Source organism: Sciurus carolinensis, chromosome 3 (genome assembly GCF_902686445.1).
Source record: "Sciurus carolinensis chromosome 3, mSciCar1.2, whole genome shotgun sequence".
Lineage (NCBI taxonomy): Eukaryota > Metazoa > Chordata > Mammalia > Rodentia > Sciuridae > Sciurus > Sciurus carolinensis.
The window spans coordinates 11,581,706-11,603,226 of record NC_062215.1 but is presented as its reverse complement, the minus strand read 5'-3'; the positions used below and the strand labels follow the sequence as shown (position 1 = coordinate 11,603,226).

At 37.5% G+C, this 21,521-nt stretch overlaps 1 protein-coding gene across 1 annotated transcript in view; it reads left to right on the top strand.

The window, feature by feature from the left end:
• Gna13 (G protein subunit alpha 13) overlaps nucleotides 1–21,521 on the top strand; it is a 39,207-nt gene that overhangs the window by 2,772 nt on the left and 14,914 nt on the right. Inside the window, 1 exon segment of the mRNA XM_047544672.1 lies at nucleotides 39–265. Coding sequence (XP_047400628.1) covers nucleotides 39–265 — 227 coding nt within the window.

Sequence of the window (21,521 nt, the reverse complement as noted above, 5' to 3'; positions counted from 1 at the left end):
TCCCACACTTTTTTTTTTTTTTTTTTTTTTAAACAAAGGTATGAGGGTCCTGGTAGATGCTCGAGAGAAGCTTCATATTCCTTGGGGAGATAACGAAAACCAGCTACATGGAGACAAGTTGATGGCATTTGACACCCGGGCCCCCATGGCTGCCCAGGGAATGGTGGAGACGCGGGTCTTTTTACAATATCTTCCTGCTATAAGAGCCTTATGGGCGGACAGCGGCATACAAAATGCCTATGACCGGCGACGAGAATTCCAACTGGTGAGTTATTTGGTTTTTTAAAATGAGGTTTTATTTTAATGACATTTAATAATATTTGATTCACTTGCATTTTTCACTGACTTCCACAATATAATGTATCCAAAATTTTAGCCTCAGTTATCTGTATTGCTATATGAGCAAGAGAAAAATTGGTCATTTTTCCTTTCCTTTTTTTTTTTTTTTTTGGTACCAGGAATTGAACCCAAGGGCGCTTAACTACTGAGCCACATCCCTAGCCCTTTATTTTTAAATTTTGGGATAGGGTCTTGTTAAGTTGCTTAGGGTCTCAGCCTCCCAAATTGCTGGGATTATAGGAATGTGCCACCTTGCCCTGCTTCTTTTTTCAGTTTTGAAAGTGAGGTCATCATGATTTTCTTAGGCACTTTCTTCTAATTTTGTTCTCTTTTTGAAACTGATTTTCTCCCAACCCTAGCAATAGTGTTCATCCTTCTGAAAAAATTGGCCTTTTATTCTTGGAGTTCAGTAACTGGAACTTAGTTCAAGTGTGTTTTTTAGTCTTTAGGGGTACTCATGATACAGAATTTGATATATAGAGATTAAACTCTTTATTAATGTTAACAGTAAATGTAGTTTTGATGTCTTTGCATTTTTGTGTTTTCTTAAGGCTCTACGGTGCATGTTATAAAATGGTTCTTTTATTATTTCCACATTTAAAAAATATTTTTAGTTGTAGATGGACACAGTACCTTTATATTGTTTTATTTATTTATTTTCATGTGGTGCTGAGGATCAGGCCCAGTGCCTCACGTGTGCTAGGCAAGTGCTTCACCACTGAGCTACACCGCAGCCCTTTTTTCCACCTTTTTTTATTTGTGCATTATAATAATACATAATGATGGGGAAAATGTTTCTTCTTAAAAAGCGATATTTTTTGTACTTAGGTTTCACATGAGAAACAATTTATTTTACATTTAATTTTCTTCTCGGTCTTAGGTAAGAGTGCCCATAAAATACTTAGTGGCTATTATACAACCTTGAAGAAAGGGTAGAAAAGAAAGGATACAGTCCAGGTTAAAGATACAAAAACAATAATTGAGACAAATAATAATTGAGACAGATTTTTAAATCAAATGTATTACAATTTAGTTGTAAGTGCCTGTGTTCTGGGTTTTATTTGCCAAAGACCAGAAAGATTCTAACAATGATAGCAGTCTAGACTGTATGCACTTTGGAGGTAGTTCAGATCTGAGTGTTCTACTATAATATGATTAAAATAAAGTGACAGTTAAAACCGCTTAGGAAGTTGATGATGTCACCAGCATTAAAGTGATCCACACTTATGGGTGCGGCTATACAAGGATGTACAGCCAGCAGGCTTTGCTGTTACAGCTTGTACTCAGAAGCAATCTTAACTATCCAGAGTTCTAGAAAAGTGTTCTTGGTATCTTTTTATAGAACTGATACCTTAAACTGACTTTCTTTGAATTATGGCTCTTGTGTGTGTCATGTAACTGTAGTTTAACTACGTACTATCTTGTAGAATCATCTTCTTTTGTGTAGGTATCTTGTTAGATAATTTAAAAAAATTGTTTTTTCAATTGTCAGTGGACCTTTATTTTATTCATTTATTTATATGTGGTTCTGAGAATTGAATACGGTGCCTCACACATGCTAGGCATGCACTTTACCACTGAGCTACAACCTCAGCCCATTGTCAAATAATTTGTGCATTTCTGAAAGTCAGAGGCTGTCTCACATTGTTGTTAAAATTGAGTAGTGGGCAGTGTGCATGTTGAAAATTGTGAATTTAACTTGACAGGTGACTTCCATTCAATTCCTATATTTCTGGTTGGTATTATTTTATTTTCACTGGGCCTGCTCGAATGAATTCCTTGGCTTACCCTTTGTCATCACCTTTCTCCATCCCTACAGTTAAGTGCTACTTGTTCTTCTTAGTTCATTTTCTTGACAGACCACATTTTCCACTCTTAAGTTTTCTCAGGCTCTTATTCATCTTTCAAGGTCAGGAAAGAAACAGCCATCTGTAATGAGCATTCAGTACATATTGAATGAATAAACAAACAACTCTGTACCTGAAAGTTCTCGGTGGGAAAGTTCCTTATTTGCCCTAAGTCCATCTAATTGAAGTTGGGCTTTCACATCTTAGTCACACATTAAGACTCATATAATTGTTGATTTAAAAAAAAATTCTAAATATTTTTTAGTCATTGAAACTTGTAGGTAAAACTACTTAGGATGAAGACGAGGATGCCCTTGACCTGAGCCAGCTAATGCTTCAGGAGCCAAAAAGTTCTGAAAGGCAGAGAAAGGCAGGCAACAAAATTCCCTTTTCATGAATAAGAAGTAAAGGCACAAAAAAGGAGGAACAGGGCGAGATCTAATTTTAAACTGGAGACAGGATTTTTTAGCTGGGTATATCCTTGGCTTTGTTAATAGAACTGGCCCATATAGTGGGTGCTTGATTTTTATGTTATCTTAATTACACTCATCCTTGTGGGTTCTCTGTGGTGCTTGGCATAGTGTTGGACACTAAGAAGGCACTTGGCTGATTTAAAATTTTCCTCCAGGTTATTGTCAGTTCCCTCTTATTGTCTCTGCACAGCAAATCCCCAATCCTGTTCTTTCTTCATTCATAAAGTCTCTTGCATCCATTTCCTTCTTTTTTTGATACTGGGAATTGAACCCAGCGACGCTTAACCACTGAACCTCATCCCCAGCCCTTTTTATATTTTTTTTAGAGTCTTGCTGAGTTGCTCAGAACCTTGTTGAGTTGCTGAGGCTGGCTTTGAATTTGCTATCCTCCTGCCTCAACCTCCCTAGCCACTGGGATTACAGGGGTGCACCACCATACCCAGCCATTTCCTCCTTCCTTCCTTTACATTATTGTCCTTGTTCCTCTTGTGTGGACTCCAAAGTAATTTTGTTCAAACACAGCATGGCATTTCTCAGAAAGCTTTAATCATTCTTCATTGCCTCCAGAACACAGTTGAGCCTCGTTGTGGGAGTCAACACTCTAGTACCTTACCTTTGATTCTGACAGCATGTTTTATCAGGCAGCTGAACACACCCTGGAACCTTATTTATTTATTTATTTATTTATTTATTTACCAGGGATTGAACCCATGGGTGCTTAACCCTGAGCCATATCCTCAGCCCTTTTTATATTTTATTTTGAACTTATGATCCTCCTGCCTCAGCCTACAGAGTTGCTTGGGTTACAGGTGTGCACCACCGTGCCTGGTGTCCTATAACCTCTTAATACCCACATGCCCTGATTCTCTGTTACCATAAAGCTCTCACGTAGTCCTTCTGCAAGAACCCTATCTGTTCATCAGCTCTTATCCTTCACTTAGAGCAATAGTAATCAAATTTTAATGTGACTAAATGTGGTCTATGGATCCCTTGCTTCAGATTTACTGGCATGCTTATTAAAACAAGTAGATTCCCAGATTATGAGTATCTGCTTCTAGAATTGGATGATACCCAGTCATCTGTATTTTCAGCAAACAGCCATAGATGATTTGTATGAACTTGTTCCTGTCACCCGCTCCCCCCTCCATGTCTTAGGAACACGTCTTATTTGAAGCTTCCCCAGTCCTTGAGGCTGGAATGTGTCTCTCTGTGCCCTCTAGTCTCCCAAGTGTGCTTGCTTCTGGTATTCATCAAAGCCCTCCTGTGCAGTAGAGTTGCTTACATTCATGTTTGGCTCCTGCCTAATGTGGAAGAAGAAGCCCCCTTGGTATGCCTCACTAGTCTTTTTCTTTTCTATTTGCCTAGGGCCTAACACTTTATTTCCTCATTTTTAGTGACATTCTGAATTATGAAGATCTTCTAAAAAAAAATAAAAAAGAAAAGAAAAGGAAACATTCTACATTAAGTTATTTCTGGGAAATATAAATTATGTTCTTACGGTAGTTTGTGAATTTTCCAGGAAGTGAAAAGTTTTTGTATTATATAATCATCATTTTTTGCTGGGTGCAGTGGTGTTCACCTGAAATCCCAGCCACTAGGGAGGTAGAGGCAGGAAGATCCTAAGTTCAAGGTAATTTCCAGCAACTTAGCCAGGCCCTAAACAATAGTGAGATCTTGTCTCAAAATAAAAAATTTAAGAAGGGCCTGGGGATATAGCTCAGTGGTAAAGTGCCCCTGGGCTCAATACCCAGTATCCCAAAACATATACATGCACACACACACACACACATACACATGTATGTATATTTATATGAAATCATAATTTTTTCTGTCTTTTGGTAATGTTTACAAATGTAGAATTTTGAATTTTGGATAGGACAAGTAATTATCAAGGAGGTGAAAGGAGTTAGCAGATAGAGTAACTAAAATTAAAATGAATCTTTGTATTTCAACCGATGATTGATTATTAGACTCAGTGCAAATTGAAATGAAAAATTATTGACAGTTTTTAAAACTGTCCATAATTAACAGTTTTGCTTAAGATGAATAACTACCCTTTAATCAATTTTTTGGATAAAGGATAGAGTAGTAGCCTACTCTATCTAGTGACCTTCCAGAGAAGACCACTCTTTTGTTAGTAATAACTTTGAGTACAAACATGAATGTTTCCTTTCCTAAGTTCCCAAAGGCAAACATTTCCTTTTCTGGTTAGTCCCATTATGGGTAAACTAAATAGTTTTCTGTGGAAAATAAAAATCTAAGATTCACATTTCTTGTTAAAACGTAGGTAACTTCCTAGTTATAAATTGCACTTTGAGAATAATAAGCAGTTCTTTTAGCACTGGATTAAATATTTGTAATACCCTACTTTGAGTGTAGCCTGCCACTACACCAGTGAGATACTATGTCTTTAAAAAAACTAATGAAGTGACAAATGCTAGGCAATGTAGCAATTTGGGTGATAGAAGAGATATGGGGGTTAAGGCTTAGCTGGGTTATGTGATGCAAATGGCAGTATGGATCAGACCAACACAGTGACTGGGAGTCACTGCCAACTGGTTCATTTGTTTGATTTGTGGTTCCTGTTGAGAAGTGTAAGCAACACTGGTTGTATAGGACAAGACTGAACAGCATGTGCCTTAGTGGGCAGAGTACCCGATAGCTTCCTAGTTTAGGTAAATGGTTTAACGTTGTCAGGGCTAATACAGCTTCCTGCAACAGCCAGTCTTTTCAATTCCTGAAACCAAAACTGTTTTCTTTGTTGATTATGGTAACTTTAGTTGGACTTGACTTTTCTTACTCAAGGGATACAGTTTGTACTTGATGATGGTTGTACTTCTCCAAGCTGATAAAGTAGTTTATTCAGGAAGACATAGTTTCTCCCTTCAGTCTGTGTAACAAAGTAACTATTTAGTTTCATGATTGGCCTATAAAAAGAAGCTCAGTGACAACCAAAGAACTAGAAACTTCTGTTTTGACTAAAATATTTTTATTTGCACTGTAGCATGTAATTAAAATATAGTAAAATCAGATTCATTTATTCATCAACACTGATTTGGATTTGCTTTAAAAAGTTCAGTTATTTCATTCGGGTGTAAAATACTGTTTCTGTTGTAGAATTTGGTCCAATTTCTCCCAGTAAAACCAAGGAAGGACTTCGACTTCCATTGCTAAAAACCTGTTGAGTGTTTACTGATTCTAGGTTTAGGGTAGAGTCTCTTGGCCTATATAATATAAGGATTATATAGCATCAGAGATGGTAGAGATTTAGTTTAGGTCTCTGTAGGTGGAACTTCCTTTGGGTGAATTTGATCGACTGTATGAATGTTTGCTCTTTATTTCATCCAAATCTTGAAACCCAGAACCATAGTACTATTTACTTTAAAAACAGAGGATGTTTTGGCAAGTGCTTATAGTTTTAATATAACTTTGTGATGGGTGGGTGCATGAGCACATGTGCATATAGGCTTAATCACTTGTATTATGTTGACATTTTCATGTTTACTTTTTTTTGGCTGGAAACTTTACTGGGATATCTGGGCTCTTGGTGCTAAAGGGGAATTGTAAACTACTGTGCTGCTTTCTGTATTACTTTTATTGCTAAACAGAACTCTGGTACAGTAGCTTACGCTGCTTTGAAAATGTTTATTAAAGAACAGGAGGATGGAACAAGGAAATAGTTGTATGAAAGCAAGACTTCAGTTCAGAACTCAACTGAGTGTGGACTTAATCCAGGAAGAAGGTTTGTGGACTTGCTTTAAAGAAAAGCATAATGGTCTGTAACTCACTGGATGGAATATTCCCTGTTCATCTTTTGCTAATGGTCAGCAGCCCAACCAAGATAGGGGATCTAGTCATATTGGCCCCAAACAGGTGCCGATTTCTTTCTTCAGATAATTACTTTTCAATGTTGATACCTAAAATCACTGTCCAATACCTTCATGTTTATAATAATTGCTTTGTACTTTTCAAAGCTCTAAACATATACATTATCATCTCATCCTTTAAAAAGTTGTGAGAGAAACAAAATACATGCTGTTGTTGTCACTTTACAAATTAAAATATTGAGACACGGGTTCCTTGAGATGTTTTCATTCACAGACCTAGTAAGTGACAGAATTGACTCTGGGACTCTGCTGATTCCAGGTCTGCAGTGCTGGCCGCTAAACCATTTTGCAAGGGCTCAAGCATATCCCTGGGGCATTCGTTCATCCCCATTCTTTTCTGACCGCCACCCCCAACACAAGTAATCAGCATCCCCTGTTAAGTTCTAGTATATTATTTTAAGTATGTGTAAACTTTTTTTGAGTCTTTGATATTATAGTGGTAGTCATGTGATTCTTTACATATTCTGAACTTTCATTATATTCTGTGGTATTTGTTCTCTTTTTACTGACCAACTTATAGTTAGGATATAAATAATCTTAAGTGACATTTAATGGTAAATAAAACAACTTAGAGTGTGTCCTGTCCCTTATACATCTTGGTAAAGGCTCAGGTTGAGTCCTCTTTTTTTGGGGGGGGGCGGGGTGCTGAGGTTCAAACCCAGGGCCTTGTGTGCTTACAAGGCAAGCACTCTACCGACTGAGCTATCTCCCCAGCCCCAAGTCCTCTTGACGGTTCACTGTAGTAGTGGTCCTCAGCTGATCATTCATCAGTGAACATGGCTTTTATGTACTCTGAAGAACAGAAGTTTAATGGCAGTCAGTAAGGCAGCCATACGTTTTTCTAGGAAAATGTCAGAAATTAGCACCTACCCTATGTATAATTGTTCACATTTGTTTTTGTTTTGGAGACAGGGATGTCAGAACATTATTGTTTTTGTGAAGTTTTCTGAAACTTTCTGTTTTTGTGAAGTTTTTTATGTAATTATGTCACAGTTTTTGTACTGCATGTGAACACCTCACATTGTAGTTTGTCACAAACAGCCTAATTTTTAAACTGTGGTTCTTTTCCCTGTAAATTAGCAGTGGTTTGTATTTCATTGCTTGAAAGTGCTTCATTGTTTCCCTATCTGGGTGATATTATTCTTTATATTGTGAGTCGTCTTTAATGATGCTTTTTAAAAAACAAATTGCTAGAGCCATGGGCAGAGAGCAGTATTAAGAACGGGCCGATATGGAGCTGGGGAGATAACTCAGTTGGTGGAGTGTTTGCCTCGCATGCATAAGGCCCTGGGTTCAATCCCCAGCACCGCAAAAAAAAAAAAAAAAGAATGGGCTGATATGGCTGGGCGTGGGCACATGTGTATTATCACAGCAACTTGGGACCCTGTCTCAAAGTAAAATATAAAAAGGACTGGGGATGTGGCTCAGTGGTTAAGCACCCCCAGGTTCATCCCTATTACCAGAGGAAAAAAAGAAAGAAAAAGAAAAAAAGAATGGACTGTTATAGGTCAAGGAATTAGTTTTGTTTTGAGAACTGGTCTTCCGTGGACTTGGCCAAAGTTACTGATCTTTTGCAGTGGTGGTATCACTTTTGGAAAAATGAATCAGATTTTTAAATCAATGTGGTGGGTGAAATTTTTTTATTTTGAGACAGGGTCCTGCTAAGATGCTCAGGCTAGCTTCCAATTTGTGATCCTCCTGCCTCTGCCTCCCAAGTAGCTGGGATTGCAGGTGTGTGCCACCACCACATGGGGCTGGTTGGGCTCATCTTCACGATGAGATATCTAGCCAGAATTATCTAATGGTTTGGAGCATGTGTTCCTGAAATGCGTTAGTTGTTTAGGCAGAGCTGACCAAATCCTTATCTTCCCACTGGAGTGTGGCAAGATAACCTTTAGCACAGGTGCAGTCGCTCTGCCACCCACTGAAGGGTCTGGCTCTTCTGCTTTCCCTTCCCCTTCATCTCTGTGGCTCCCTTCCACACCTATACACATACGTACTCTCCCTTTCCACCATTTTCCTGCCTAGGACTTGGCAGAGGCTTAATGAGTATTCAGGTTAAAAAGGGCATTTGGACTTCATCCAAGGTTAAAAAAAAAAAAGTTCCTTTTGTTTGTAAACTACAGAATGCCTTTTTTTTTTTTTTTAAGGTTCTGTGTTGCTTTTGGTGAGTTCTTATAGCACCTGAACATTTTATGTAAAAACCAATTAAAAACTTTAGTCTAACATAGAATTCCTACCTTTTACCAGAGAGCAAAATAAACAAATTTCAGATTTGTTCCCCATAAAGAAAAAACTTTGATTTTAGCATTGAAAACCAATGTTGACCGTCAAACAGAACTCTTCTATACCACCTTACATCCCAAAGTGTAACTGTGTCTGGGTTCTTTGAGCCAGAACAGCTATATTTAGTTTGTAAACAGGACATTTCTCATCTCTGTAAGCCATTTCAGAAAGGTTAAAGAAAAGAACTGAAATAATGAATAATTGAAGTGGGAGACTTTCACTTTCCTTTTCAACATCCTGGTTATTGTTTTCCTATTCTATGGGTAACTTTTTAAAAAATTATTTTTCTGTTTAACAGGGTACATTATCTCAGTAGAAGTTATAGAGAGGATCGATAATATCGAGTGCTTTTAATGTGGTCTTCATGATATGAAGTTTGATTATACTATTCATTAATGTTAAGGAAAAGAAAAACTCATTGAAGTTCCTAGCCATGAGCAACTTTTTCCTCCATTTTCCCAGTTGCTAGAGCGACATGCTAGATTGTTGCCTGGTCAGCTCTGGTGTGATATACCCAACAAATGAGAATGTATACATGAATATACTTCAGACAAATAAAATTACTAATAATTATTTGTAAGATGGTTTCTAAATTCTCTTTGTGAGGAGGTATTGGAGATTGAAGTTGAACCCGGGGTGCTCTACCACTGAGCGACCTTTTTAATTTTTATTTTGAGATGGTGTCTCACTAAATTGCCAAGGTTGTCCTTGACCTTGAGATCTTTCTACTTCAGCTTTCCAGATATGAGATTACAGGTGTGTGCCACTGCACCCAGCTAAATTCATTTTTATAAACCTAAATGATTAGATACTATAAATTCATAAAAGCTGTAAATACTATTTATCATAATCAAAGTTTTTAAAAGAATAATGTGAGCCCGGCGTGGTGGTACACCCCTGTAGTCCTGCTACTAGGAAGGCCGAGGCGGGAAGATTGCTTGAGCCCAGGAGTTTAAAGTCAGTGTGGGCAACATGGTTGGGACCATGTCTCCAAATGAATAATGTGGTTTGACCACTTCAGATAAAAATTTGGTAATACAAATGTGGTGCTATTTTTGACTCTTACTAATGGTATCACATTTACATTAGAACAGTCTGTCTTTGCTACAGCTTAAATAATGGTAGGAACTTTTAACTATTATGTGTAGGTTCTGTGTGTTTCACCTCTGCACTAGGACAAGGAGAGTTACACTTGCTTAATTTTTTTTTGACTTTTTAATCATGGTATGTTTTGATTAAATGCAACCAACTTGACAATTGATAATACAATTTAGTAAGAGAACCTAAGTCCCCCAGTTGAACAGTACTTTGCAGGTTTGGCCTTAATGTGTGGCTTTTTTTTTTTCCTTTTGGTGGTATTGGAGATTGAGTCCAGAGTCTCCCGAATATTATGCAAATGCCCTACCACTTAGTTATTTCCCTAACCCAGCCTGGTGACCTTCACTTGAAAAAGCAGTACTTTATGAAAAAGTTAATTCTGCAGAAATACATTTTTTATAGGACCCTGTGTCTTCTGTATGCAAGCATTAAGGTTTAGAGAGTTGCTTTAAGAGTATCCAGTTCATTATAGTTATCTGAGCTCTTTTCTCCTCTACTGTAAAAAGTGAGGGTAGGAAAGCCCTGGGTAGCAGAGTACAGGAACCCTGTTAATTCTGTATCAGGTCTGGTAACTTTCTTTGGCAGATTTGGCAGCAATTACATGCTTTTTCTCACCCATGGATGAAGTAGGCACCAGTTTGCAGGCTAGGTGTTTGCTAGGGAGCCAATGAAAGTAATCTGTTGACCGTGGATGCTAGTTGGATGCTAGTTTGCTAGAGAGACAGACTAACCAATATAATTATACGTGTGATCAGTGTTCTGAAGGAAAAGGAAGCAACACGATACCAAGAGGTTGGTCTGAGGACATGACATGGTGTAGACCCCATGGCTGAGACTGCCAGCCAGGCGTGGAGGAGAAAGAAGGAGCCCAGGTACGAGATAGAAAGGCCTGTTGCTGTCAGAGAATGCAATCACGGCTGGTGAGGGTGGAGCTCCAGGGGTGTCTGACCTGGTAGCAGATGGGCAGCAGGCCGAAGCCAGTTCCTGCTCGACCTGTAGCCCACGTTGAAGATTTTGGGGTTTCTCTGAATGCATTAGGAAGCCACCAAAGGATTTTAGGCAAGATTACTCAGGCTGTTAAGTGGGAGTGGAGAGAGCCCTTGCGCTAGGTCCTATTCTGGGTGCCAACCAATTCCAGAGTTGAGAGACTTGCAAAATGAGCAGCTTGTCATCTAGTGGTGACCAGAGAAGTGAAAAGAAAATGAGTTTGAGATCTGCTTTGCTACAGATTGGGAGAAAATCTGTACCATGTGTACCTCAGATAAAGCATTAATCTCTAGTATGTATAAAGAACTCAAAAACCCAAAAAAAACAAATAACCCAATCAATAAATGGACTAAAGGACTGAACAGGCACTTCACAGAAGAAGATATACAATTGATCAACAAATATATGAAAAAATGTTCAACATCTTTAGCAATTAGAGAAATGCAAATCCAATCAGAATAGCAATTATCAAAAATACAAGCAACAATGGGTGTTGGCAAGGATGTGGGGAAAAGGTACACGCATACATTGCTGGTGGGGATGCACAGTGGTGCAAACACTCTGGAAAGCAATAGGGAGATTCCTCAGAACACTTAGAATGGAACCGCCATTTGACCCAGCTATCCCAATCCTTGGTTTATACGTAAAGGACTTAAAATCAGCATACTGCAGTGACATAGCCTCATCAATGATTATAGCAGCTCAACTCACAATAGCTTAACTATGGAACTAACCTAGGTGCCCTTCAACGGATGAATGGATAAAGAAAATGTGATCTGTATACACACACACACACACACACACACACAGAGAGAGAGAGAGAGAGAATGTGGAATATTACTCAGCTTTAAAGAAGAATAAAATTATGGCATTTGCTGGTAAATGGATGGAGTTGGAAAATATGCTAAGCGAAATAAGCCAAACCCAAAAAACCAAAGGCCAAATGTTTTCTCTGATATGCGAATGCTAATTCACAATGGTGTGGGGGTTGCTAGGGAGGAATAGGGTTACTTTATATTAGGTAGAGGGGAGTAAAGGGAGGGGAAGGGGTTGGAGGTAGGAAGGTTAGTAGAGTGAAACAGATATTATTACCTCATGACATATATGACTGCATGACCGATGTAATCCTGTAATATGTACAATTAGAAAAATGAGAAATTATACTCCCATTTATGTTTGATTTATCAAAATGTATAAATGCATTCTACTGTCATATACAACTAATTAGAACAATTTATTTTTAAAAAAGATCTCCTTTGTAGGGAAAATCATTGGAACTGACAGATGGGCATGGGATGAAGGAGAAAGGCATATATTACAGGGGATGTGGGTTTCTGGTTTTAACAACTAGGTGGATATTGGTATTTTTTACTGATATGGGAACTCTGAGGGGAAAGATTTGTGCATAATAGGTCGAGATCTCTTTGAGGCATACAGGTTGGAGATGCCAAGCACAGTTTGATAACCTGAGACTGGAATCCAGAACAGAATTTGGGCTAGAAGTAGAAATTTAGGAGTTAGTTATATCCAGGTAATATTTAAAGCCTGTCTAATGCATGTGATTCTCAGGAAAAGGGTGTAAAGAGAAAGATTTGGGCTCCTAGTAGAGTCTTAAGAAGTCTTCATGGCTTTTGAGAATGTTCAGAGATAGAGATGCTAGCAGAAGTGGCAGAAAGAGGAGAATTTCAGAAACATGAAGCCATGGAGCCAGAAAAGTGTTTCCAGAAGAAAAAAGTGGTCCGTGGTGCTGTGTGCCTGAGGTTTCTGGTAAGGTGGAGAGTGACAACTCTGTTGATCTTGGCAACAGGAAGGTGACTTGTGCTTACCGTCAGGTGATGTGGCAAGGGAGAGGCCAGAGTGGAAGAGGGAAGAGAGGTGAGGAAGTGGAGAAGATTCACTTGAAGTCAAGCTGACTGTTCTCATTTCCCTTTTGCAGCACTTTTCAACCACCTGCCTTAACAGGTTGTGGTTTTTTAGACCTTTTTGAAGTTCAAGAGGACATTGTATTTATGTTAACCAGTTTCTTTAATCTCACTCAGAAGAGTTTATTGTCAGTTAATAATATTGCTGATCTGTTAGACTAGGTAAATACAGAAGAGTTTTTCACTTTGTACAACTGTTCTGAGGACTGGTTCCAGTACCCCCTGGGACACAAAAATCTAGGTGCTCAAGTCCCTTATATAAAATGGTTTAATATTTGCATATAACCTACCCACATCCTCCCATATACTTTAAATTAATAATACCTAATAACAAAGTAAATTCTTTGCAAATAGGCATTATACTTTGTTATTTAGGAAATAATGACAGAAGTACATGTCAGCAGAATTCTTTTTCTGAATATTTTCAGCCTGTGGTTGATTGAATCCACAATGTGGAATCTGCGGATCCTGAGGGCCGACTATACTTCATTATTTTACATATGATCACTTCCCATTTAGGGAGGTCAGTAACTTGATCAGTTATTCACCTGAAGTTGGTTCATTCTTGGGCAAACATATTGAGTATACCTGCCCAGACTAGATCCTAGAAACTCAAGTGAACTTCTCTGACTGCCTTCATGGGGCTCCTAGTCCAGTGAGGAGCAGACCCATCAACAAGTAGTGGTAAGTGGTGGCAGGTGATAAGGTGAATGCTATTATTGTCAACTGCATTTGCAACTCTTCTGCCATGAGGATACGAATCGTTAATTTTTTTTATTTTTTCAGAATCATCAAGTTTTTATCAACCTTGGAAGTACCTAAGACAGCATGTAGCCCACATCACTTCATTTTGTACATAAAGCTTTGGTCCTCAGAGTTAAGGACACAGAGGTTGAGGACACAACCAGTTAGGTGCTAGAGGCAAGATACAAACTCGGGGCCATAGCACTCCTTAGCCCAAGTCTGATATTAATACCATGCTTCCTTGCTTCCCACAATAGCAAAATAAACCAGAGAGTGACTTGGAAACAGGAACTGATGTGCCAGTATAAATTTTGAGCTAGTCTCCATATTCAGCAGTGTTAGAAATATTTGCAGGTTGCCAGCTACAGTGGCACATGCCTGTGATCCCAGCTGCTGAGGCAGGAGGATCGCAAATTCGAGACCATACATGGCAACTTAATGAGACCCTGTCTCAAAAAAAAAAAATTGAAAGGACTGTTAATACAGCTCAGGGGTAAAGTGTCCCTGGGTTCGATTCATAGTACCACACCAGAAAAGAAAGAAGGAACAGGGGGAAAGCAAAGTTTTTTGCAGATTGCACTGCTTTGCTGTCTGAAATGCTTGATGTAAGGAAGCGTTGAGAAAGAAGTTAATGCTCCGGAGGGCAGGGTGGACCTTCTCTGCTGGGGAGAGGTTGAGGTGATGAATTGAACGGTAAACCTGGAAAGAAGTGGTTTCCTCTTAGCTCTTGTGTGATCTTAGGAAAAACTACTTTTATTAGTTAATGGTTGTGTAGTGTTTGAGTTTTGGAGTATTGTAACACACCATCATAAAACAGAGCTTTCCTTCTGGTGTGCGTTTCTGACAACTGGGGATACTACGAAGAACTGTTATAGTGTTATAGGACTTTGTTTAGATAGCAGGGGAATTGAAACTGTGTTTGGGAAGAATGTCCTATGCTGGAACTGTGTATCTTTTTTTTTTTTTAAACAATTGAGGTCATTTCTTTTTGGGAATCAGAAAAAATAATTTACTACTAAAGAGTTCTTGTTCTGGTAAAGCTAAATATTTCTTTATGTGCTCTTGGCAATTATACGTGATTGACTCTTTTCAAAAAATGTTGAGAAAATGTTCAAGCTTCAGAACTTAAACTTAATTGAATTCCTACAAAAGTAGGAAAATAGTCTGTTGGATTGTTTTGAGGGACTGACTTACAGGCTCCAGAGTTCAAATTAGCTTTTTTTTTAAAGTGTAAATTTTAAAACATCCATGTTCATTGAAAAAAGAAAATTGTCCAGTTGGCCACCATACCACGTCCTCAGGACATCTTTGTTGACAGTTCGGTGTATTTCCTTCCGGCATTTGAATGTGACTTTGGATGTTGAGATAAACTTTTCTGTACTTTCTGTACAGCCTTATATCCTGCTCATTTAATGTTGCAGCATTAGCATTTCCTGGAGGTGATTTTCTCAGAGGACCAGTGAGACTTCTTTAGAAATAGTTGGGAATTTTGGACTTAAATGGGGAATTCTTATGAACAGAGGTGGTTGTGCTAAGTGGCCGCATGTGGGATACTATCAATCTTGCCACGTTGTGACCTTGTCCGTGGTATGTTTTGCATCAGAGATAGCCCATCCCTGCAGTATGAAGCTCCTGTCTCACATTTAAACTTTGTACTTTTACTTTCAAAAATAATAAGATTGAACATCTTATAAGATACATATGTATTTACAAATACTTATTAGACTTCTAGCTAACCTTTGTCTCTTATTTCCAAAATGTGTTGCACATTTTATATGGAAATTGAAAATTGGTCAGACTAGAGAAATAACTGTTAGAAAACTCAGATCATGAAGATTATAGTCATAAATTATTTTGGTGATAATTCTGACAGAAACTTGATATGAAGTAGAAGTTAGCCAGGCACAGTGGTGCATGTGTGATCTCAATTAAAAAAACAAAACAAAAAAAAAAAAAACAATAAAAGATAGTAAGGAGAAATTTGTTAATTGAGAGTGGTGGCAAGTAAAAAAGAGTTTATAAAATAATAACTTAGTGCTTCTTAAAAATCTCTGATTTTTAATATTGAGCACAAGTTTTATAGTTTATATGGTAGAAAAAGTTGAAATAAATTATTAGCCTAAACAAGACAAAGATAGTATTCTTTGGGAAATTTGACTTAGGCTATTATAAACTATTACAGATGATCTGGAAAGATACTTTATTTGCAAAAACTTTTCAAATATTGAGATAGTTAATGTAATTTACTAATTTGGACTCTTTTGGAAATTTTAACTAATACACTTGGCAGATGCTAATAAGAAATTTAAAACTGCATTAACTAGTTGGAGTCTACTAAATTTTATATATTTACAGTGCAAAGGAAATTATTTTTTTCTTTGGGTTTAAATAAAACCGTCTTACTCTTCGTGAACCACAAAGACATTCGTGGTAACACTTTATACGCACAGTTAATGGCAGAAGTGGCACGAGCTCTCCATCACATCAGAATCACTTTTTTCCCCGGAGAACAAAGAGTAAACAAAATCATTTGGCGGGGGGGGCAATCTCAAGATAAGGAAAAATCAAAAAGGTTCTTTGTGGAAACCAGGCAAGATGAGAATGTTGAAGGGCTTTAAATGAAAGAAGAAGTAGAACTGGTCCCTGGCCAGCTCAGAGAGCCAGAAGGAGAGTTTGTTTGCCTGCCTTATGTGTAAAACTAGCTGCTCGCCTTCTAAGACCTTCTCAAGCAATTCCTTGTCATATTTTATTTGTAATAAAAACTGAAGTGGAAGAGACATGGAACCTTTTTTTTTTTTAAGAGCTAGTTTATTTCAAATAATTGAAATGTGATGGTTTTAAGGTTTTTTTCACTTTACAATGATTTTCTAACCTATGAACTAACAATCAGTCCTTGTTTTGTATTTATGTCCTTGAGGAATTACAAGTAATGTTAGATTTTAGGTCATTAGTGTAAGCAGAGCAGTATCAGGGTATGATTCATATTTATATGTGAAAATGTAGAAGACAATAAAGAACAGATAGAATGGGAAGTTGAATTTTCATAATAAGAAATATTCCCTTCTGTCATTGTTACTAGCCTTATCCTTAGGTGAAATGACAAGTCTTGATTCATTAACTTGCTTTAAGCCCAGACTTTTCCCAGTTGTACCTTATTATTTGACATTAATTCTTGCCAAAAAATTCATGTAAGTACAAGCTAGATGGAAGAGCTTACATTATAGAGTCTATTCATAGAATATAGGATAATATAGGATAAAGCTTTCTTCTTTAGGTTAAACTTCATGGAGATGTTTTCAGGATTGAAATCGTAGTGATGCAAATGTGAATCATTGACAGAAGCTTGCTTCTAGGTCTTTCTTAAAAAAAGGCAAGTTAATAAGTTTCTTATTTTCCCCAAGCATATACTTAATGAACCCTGCCTAATTAGTATTCAGAAGACATTTCAACCTGAATTTGTTTGGGAATTGTAAGCCTGATGGAAAACTAAAGGTATATTATAGTGTACAAAACTTTAACACTAAAAGTTCACAGTTGTGATAATTTCGGGAATAAGTATAGATAACTAGTTGTCTCTTTTATCTTTTTATTTTTTTGCCCAAATACTCTGGACTTGGAAATGGAAGGACTAAATATGCGTGGAATGTGTGTTGACCACTGTTCAAGGACACAAATGCCTATTTTGTAGTATCCTTGTGCTTCAGGAAGTATTCTGCTCTTTTATAGCACTTGGCTCATTGATTTTCTCTATATGAAGAGAAACTGCATATTAATTTGAGTTATTCTATCATTTGCAGAATCACATGTATATTTAGGTTTCAGAAGAAATGTTTTCGCTAATTATCTTGATACTGTCATTTTTAAAATTATAATATTTCTTGAACTGCTGTTTATTTTGAAACAGAAGACTATTGTAGATGGTACCAGTCTCATAATAAAAGGGCCACAGTGCATAAAAAATTGAATATTTTAAAATTCAGTATTTTATTCTCTGTGATTTTCTTTCAAAGTGAACTTTTTGCCATTTACAGGCATACTTAATTAACTTGCCCGCTGAATTTTTGACATTTTACAAGATTAAGCAGTGGCGGTTCATTTTAGTAAAAAAAAAACAAACAAACTTTCCAACGGCTCATTTCAGTGCTGTAGTCTTCTGACTTTCATCACAGTCTAGAAAATAATCCAGTAAAATGAAGTTAATTATATCTGTGATACATATTACTTGAAATTCTCATTATCAGAATTTAATATTCACCAGCTTTCCCAGATCTAGTAATTAGGATATACACTACTGTGACAAAAACCATTTCAAATTCTGTCTGACCTGACTCTTCATCATCCCTGGAGATCCAGTCCTGGGCAGACCCCGTCCTACCTGGTCATTACTTGGATTTTTTTTTTTTTTTTTTTTTTTTTTTTTTTGTACTTAGGGATTGACAAGAGTGCGTAAACCACTGGGCCACATCCCTATTTCTCTTTTTGAGTCACAGGTCTCACTCATTAAGTGGCTGAAGTTGGTCTTGAACTTGCGATCCTCCTTGTCTCAGCCTCCTGAGCTGCTGGAATATAGGTGTGTGCTATCACATCCTGCTGTTTTAGAAATACTCGGAAATCTCCTCATTTGCTCAGCAAAAGCAATTCTGAGTATTCATCGTCATTTTATACCCTTCCAAATACTATCTAAGCTTTATTCTGTTTGAACTACGTGGATACTTTACCTCTTTCATGGTGTGTTTCTTTTGATGGATGGTGACATTTAACGCTGGCTTGCATGGAATAGGATCTTCCCATTTTATCTTAGCATCTTTCCCATGCCATTGCCCATCGTACTTTTCGTAGTATTCAGACATTTCCCCAAAAGGCGATGCACTTCATTCCTTGGAATAACTGTCGTATAAATTCAAGTTCAGTTCTTGATTTTCTGCCATTAGTATGTACATCTTTATAAACAATAGAATTTAGTGAGAGACAGTTACTTTAGAAACCTTCCTGCTCAATATATTGCGCTTGTAATGATTGACATTTGCAGAATAATAAGATGGAAACAGGATGTTATAAAGGGGAAGTTACAATACAGGGAGTTCAACAGATGTTTGTTTAGGCTATTGCCGTGTATAAGGTAATATTCCTATTCTGGGATACAGAGAGGTGTAGTGAAAGGACTATATATAAAACTTACTGAGCAGTATAAGCCATCAATTCAAAAGATTGAATAAAGAATGTGATTACTGAGTTGGGATGTTAAAGTGGAGGTGGGAAGAAACTAGACTAAAAATCAGTATACCTGAAATTCTTTATTCAGAAAACTAAAATAGTTTTCTTTCCATTTCTGCCACTAAAATAGCTTTGTTGGCTATAAGCCACCAAATTTCTCTGACCTTCAGAATTTTCACCTGTAGACTGGAGGATAAGGTTAGTTGTTCTGCACACACGGTTTCTTCCTGTATTTTAAAAAGGGTGGGGGATGCGCTCCTGGGTTCAGATGCTGGCGCGCACGCGCACACAAACACACACACACACACACACACACAAAGAGATGCTAAGAATAGGAGATGGAAGGAGGGGTGTGAGGAGAACAGCGTTAGATAGAGGTGGTGGGAAGATGCACAGCACTTACAAGAAGCACTGGGAGACGATTCTTGATTGGAGCTCGTTTTTGTAGAGAATAGTAGGAGATAATGTTTATGTGATCACTTGGGACTAACTAGAGAATTCAGACATAAAAAACTCTAATTTAGCATTTGTCACTGAGACTGTCCTTTCTCCCATCTTAAGTATTTCTTCGTAAATAGATTTTACCAAGCAGCACAAATGAATTGTATGCTTGATCATACTTCAGTTTTCCCTAACGTCCCTAATGTTTCTCAGTTTGATGAACTCAGTATTAAGCTTGTCAGTAACCCTGCTTCCTTTTAAAAAGCAAAACTCGTATTTCTTCTGGAAAACTGTTACCTAGTAGGAAAGGCTAGGTTCTGGAGGCCATGCATGGAGACCATAATTCTCTGGAAAGTATATATTGCGGGGTAGGGTACAGATTGGAAGAAAAAAGTGTGGAGCAGAAGAACAGAGTGGGAATTCAAGAAGGCTCCTTCCTCCCCCTGCCCCCAATCAGGGATTGAACCCAAGGGCACTTCACCAGCCCTTTTTATTTTGAGACCTTGCCAAGTTGCTGAGGTGGCCTTGAACTTTGGATCCTCTTCCCTTAGATTCTTGATTTACTGGGGTTACAGGTGAGTGCTGTAACACCTAGCTGAGAAGGCCCCATCATATTCCCTTCGTCTTATTTCATGACTAGAAAGTGTCTATTAAAAAGCAAATTAATGAATTCAATTGAGGTTCAAGTTCCTTAGGGTCCTATTGCTAAAATATAATTAGTGGTTGTAGTAATTTTTCTCATTTGTTCTTTTAGCAGCTTAACAAGATATCTGGAGGACCAGGTTCATTAATTTTTAACCACAAAACCTCAGAGTAAGATTAAAGGTTTGCAGTCTGTGGACTGTGGTGGACATTTGGAAATGGGTTTCAGAGGACAGGTAGTAGCTAGAACTATAGTAAAGTGGAAAATAAAGTTTGTCCAAAATGACTCATTAATTTATTTAAAAGGAAAAAAAAAACTACATGTAGATTTAATTTTATTGTTTATTAATAATCCATGTATCCCAAATTAAATCATAATTTTTGTGTGTGTGAGACTTAGTTGAATTGTGAAGAATGTAAAATGTTACTTAAACTTACTTTTGCAATAAGATAAAAGTAAATTAAATTTGTAATTTAATTTCTTAATGTTTTGGTATTTTTACGAGACTTTTAGAAAGCTAATTTGCCAGCGATAGAGTGCTTGCCTAGTGTGCACAAGGCCTAACTCATCCCTGGTAGAAAACTAACAAACAAAAAGGACTGGAAAAAGTTAGTTTAGTGTAATCAATACCAAAAGATAAGTTTAAAATTCAATTTTGAATAAAATATGTCCATGCTTGAAATGATGCTGGAGATGACTGCATCTGAATCATTTCTCTTGGAGCTTGCTCGTTAAGATTTTGACTTGGCAGATTTGTGGTAAACCTTGGAAGCTGCAATTTAATAGGCCCATTAGGTAGTTGGTGGACTACCAAGAATAATAACCGTTGGTCTAAGCCAGGCGCTGTAGCACATGCCTGTAGTCTCAACTACTTGGGAGACTGAGGCAGGAGGATTGCTACTTCAGGAGTTCCAGGCCAGTGTGGGCACATAATGGAACTCTGTCTCAGAAACATCCCCAAACCATTGGCCTAGAACAGCAGTCAGAAAACTTACCTAAAGGTCCAGATGGTATAAAATTTTAGGCTCTGCATGCCAAGATACACAGTGAAGCGCATTATTTTAAGTACTCCTATAAAAAAAGAACGCAAATTTCTACAGATTTTTTTTTATCAGTGAAGTCCAAAATATAGTAATAAAGTTGTGTATAGTTGTATAATAATCTTACTGATGTGAAGAATGGGATTCTTTTGGTGGGAATAACATTTTGCTTATTGAGGCTAGATAATTGGTGTTCCTTCAAAATCAGTTGCAAATGTTCATCCAGTAATGCTGTTCACTGTTCCGTAATGAGATTTCTGTACATTTTATCCTTGAAAAGGTCTTTGGGCTGGGTGTATAACTCAGTGGTAGCGCACTTGCCTACATATGTAAGACCCTGGGTTCAGTCCCTAGCACCATCAAAAAAACTGAGGGTGAGAAGAGAAAATGTCTTTATACAGAGATAGATACTGCCAAGTGGGCGTGTGATTTGATTGAGCATCGTTATTGCGTGGAAGGCATTTGTAGGATTCTGTTAGATTCTTCTCAGTGTTTGCCTCTTAGCATGTCATCATTACAGCACAGCCACGTGCTGTTGAAGATTAGAGGGAAGCTCCTTATTTACAGTTCAGTGGTTTTTGAAAAATGGAGAGCTCCTTT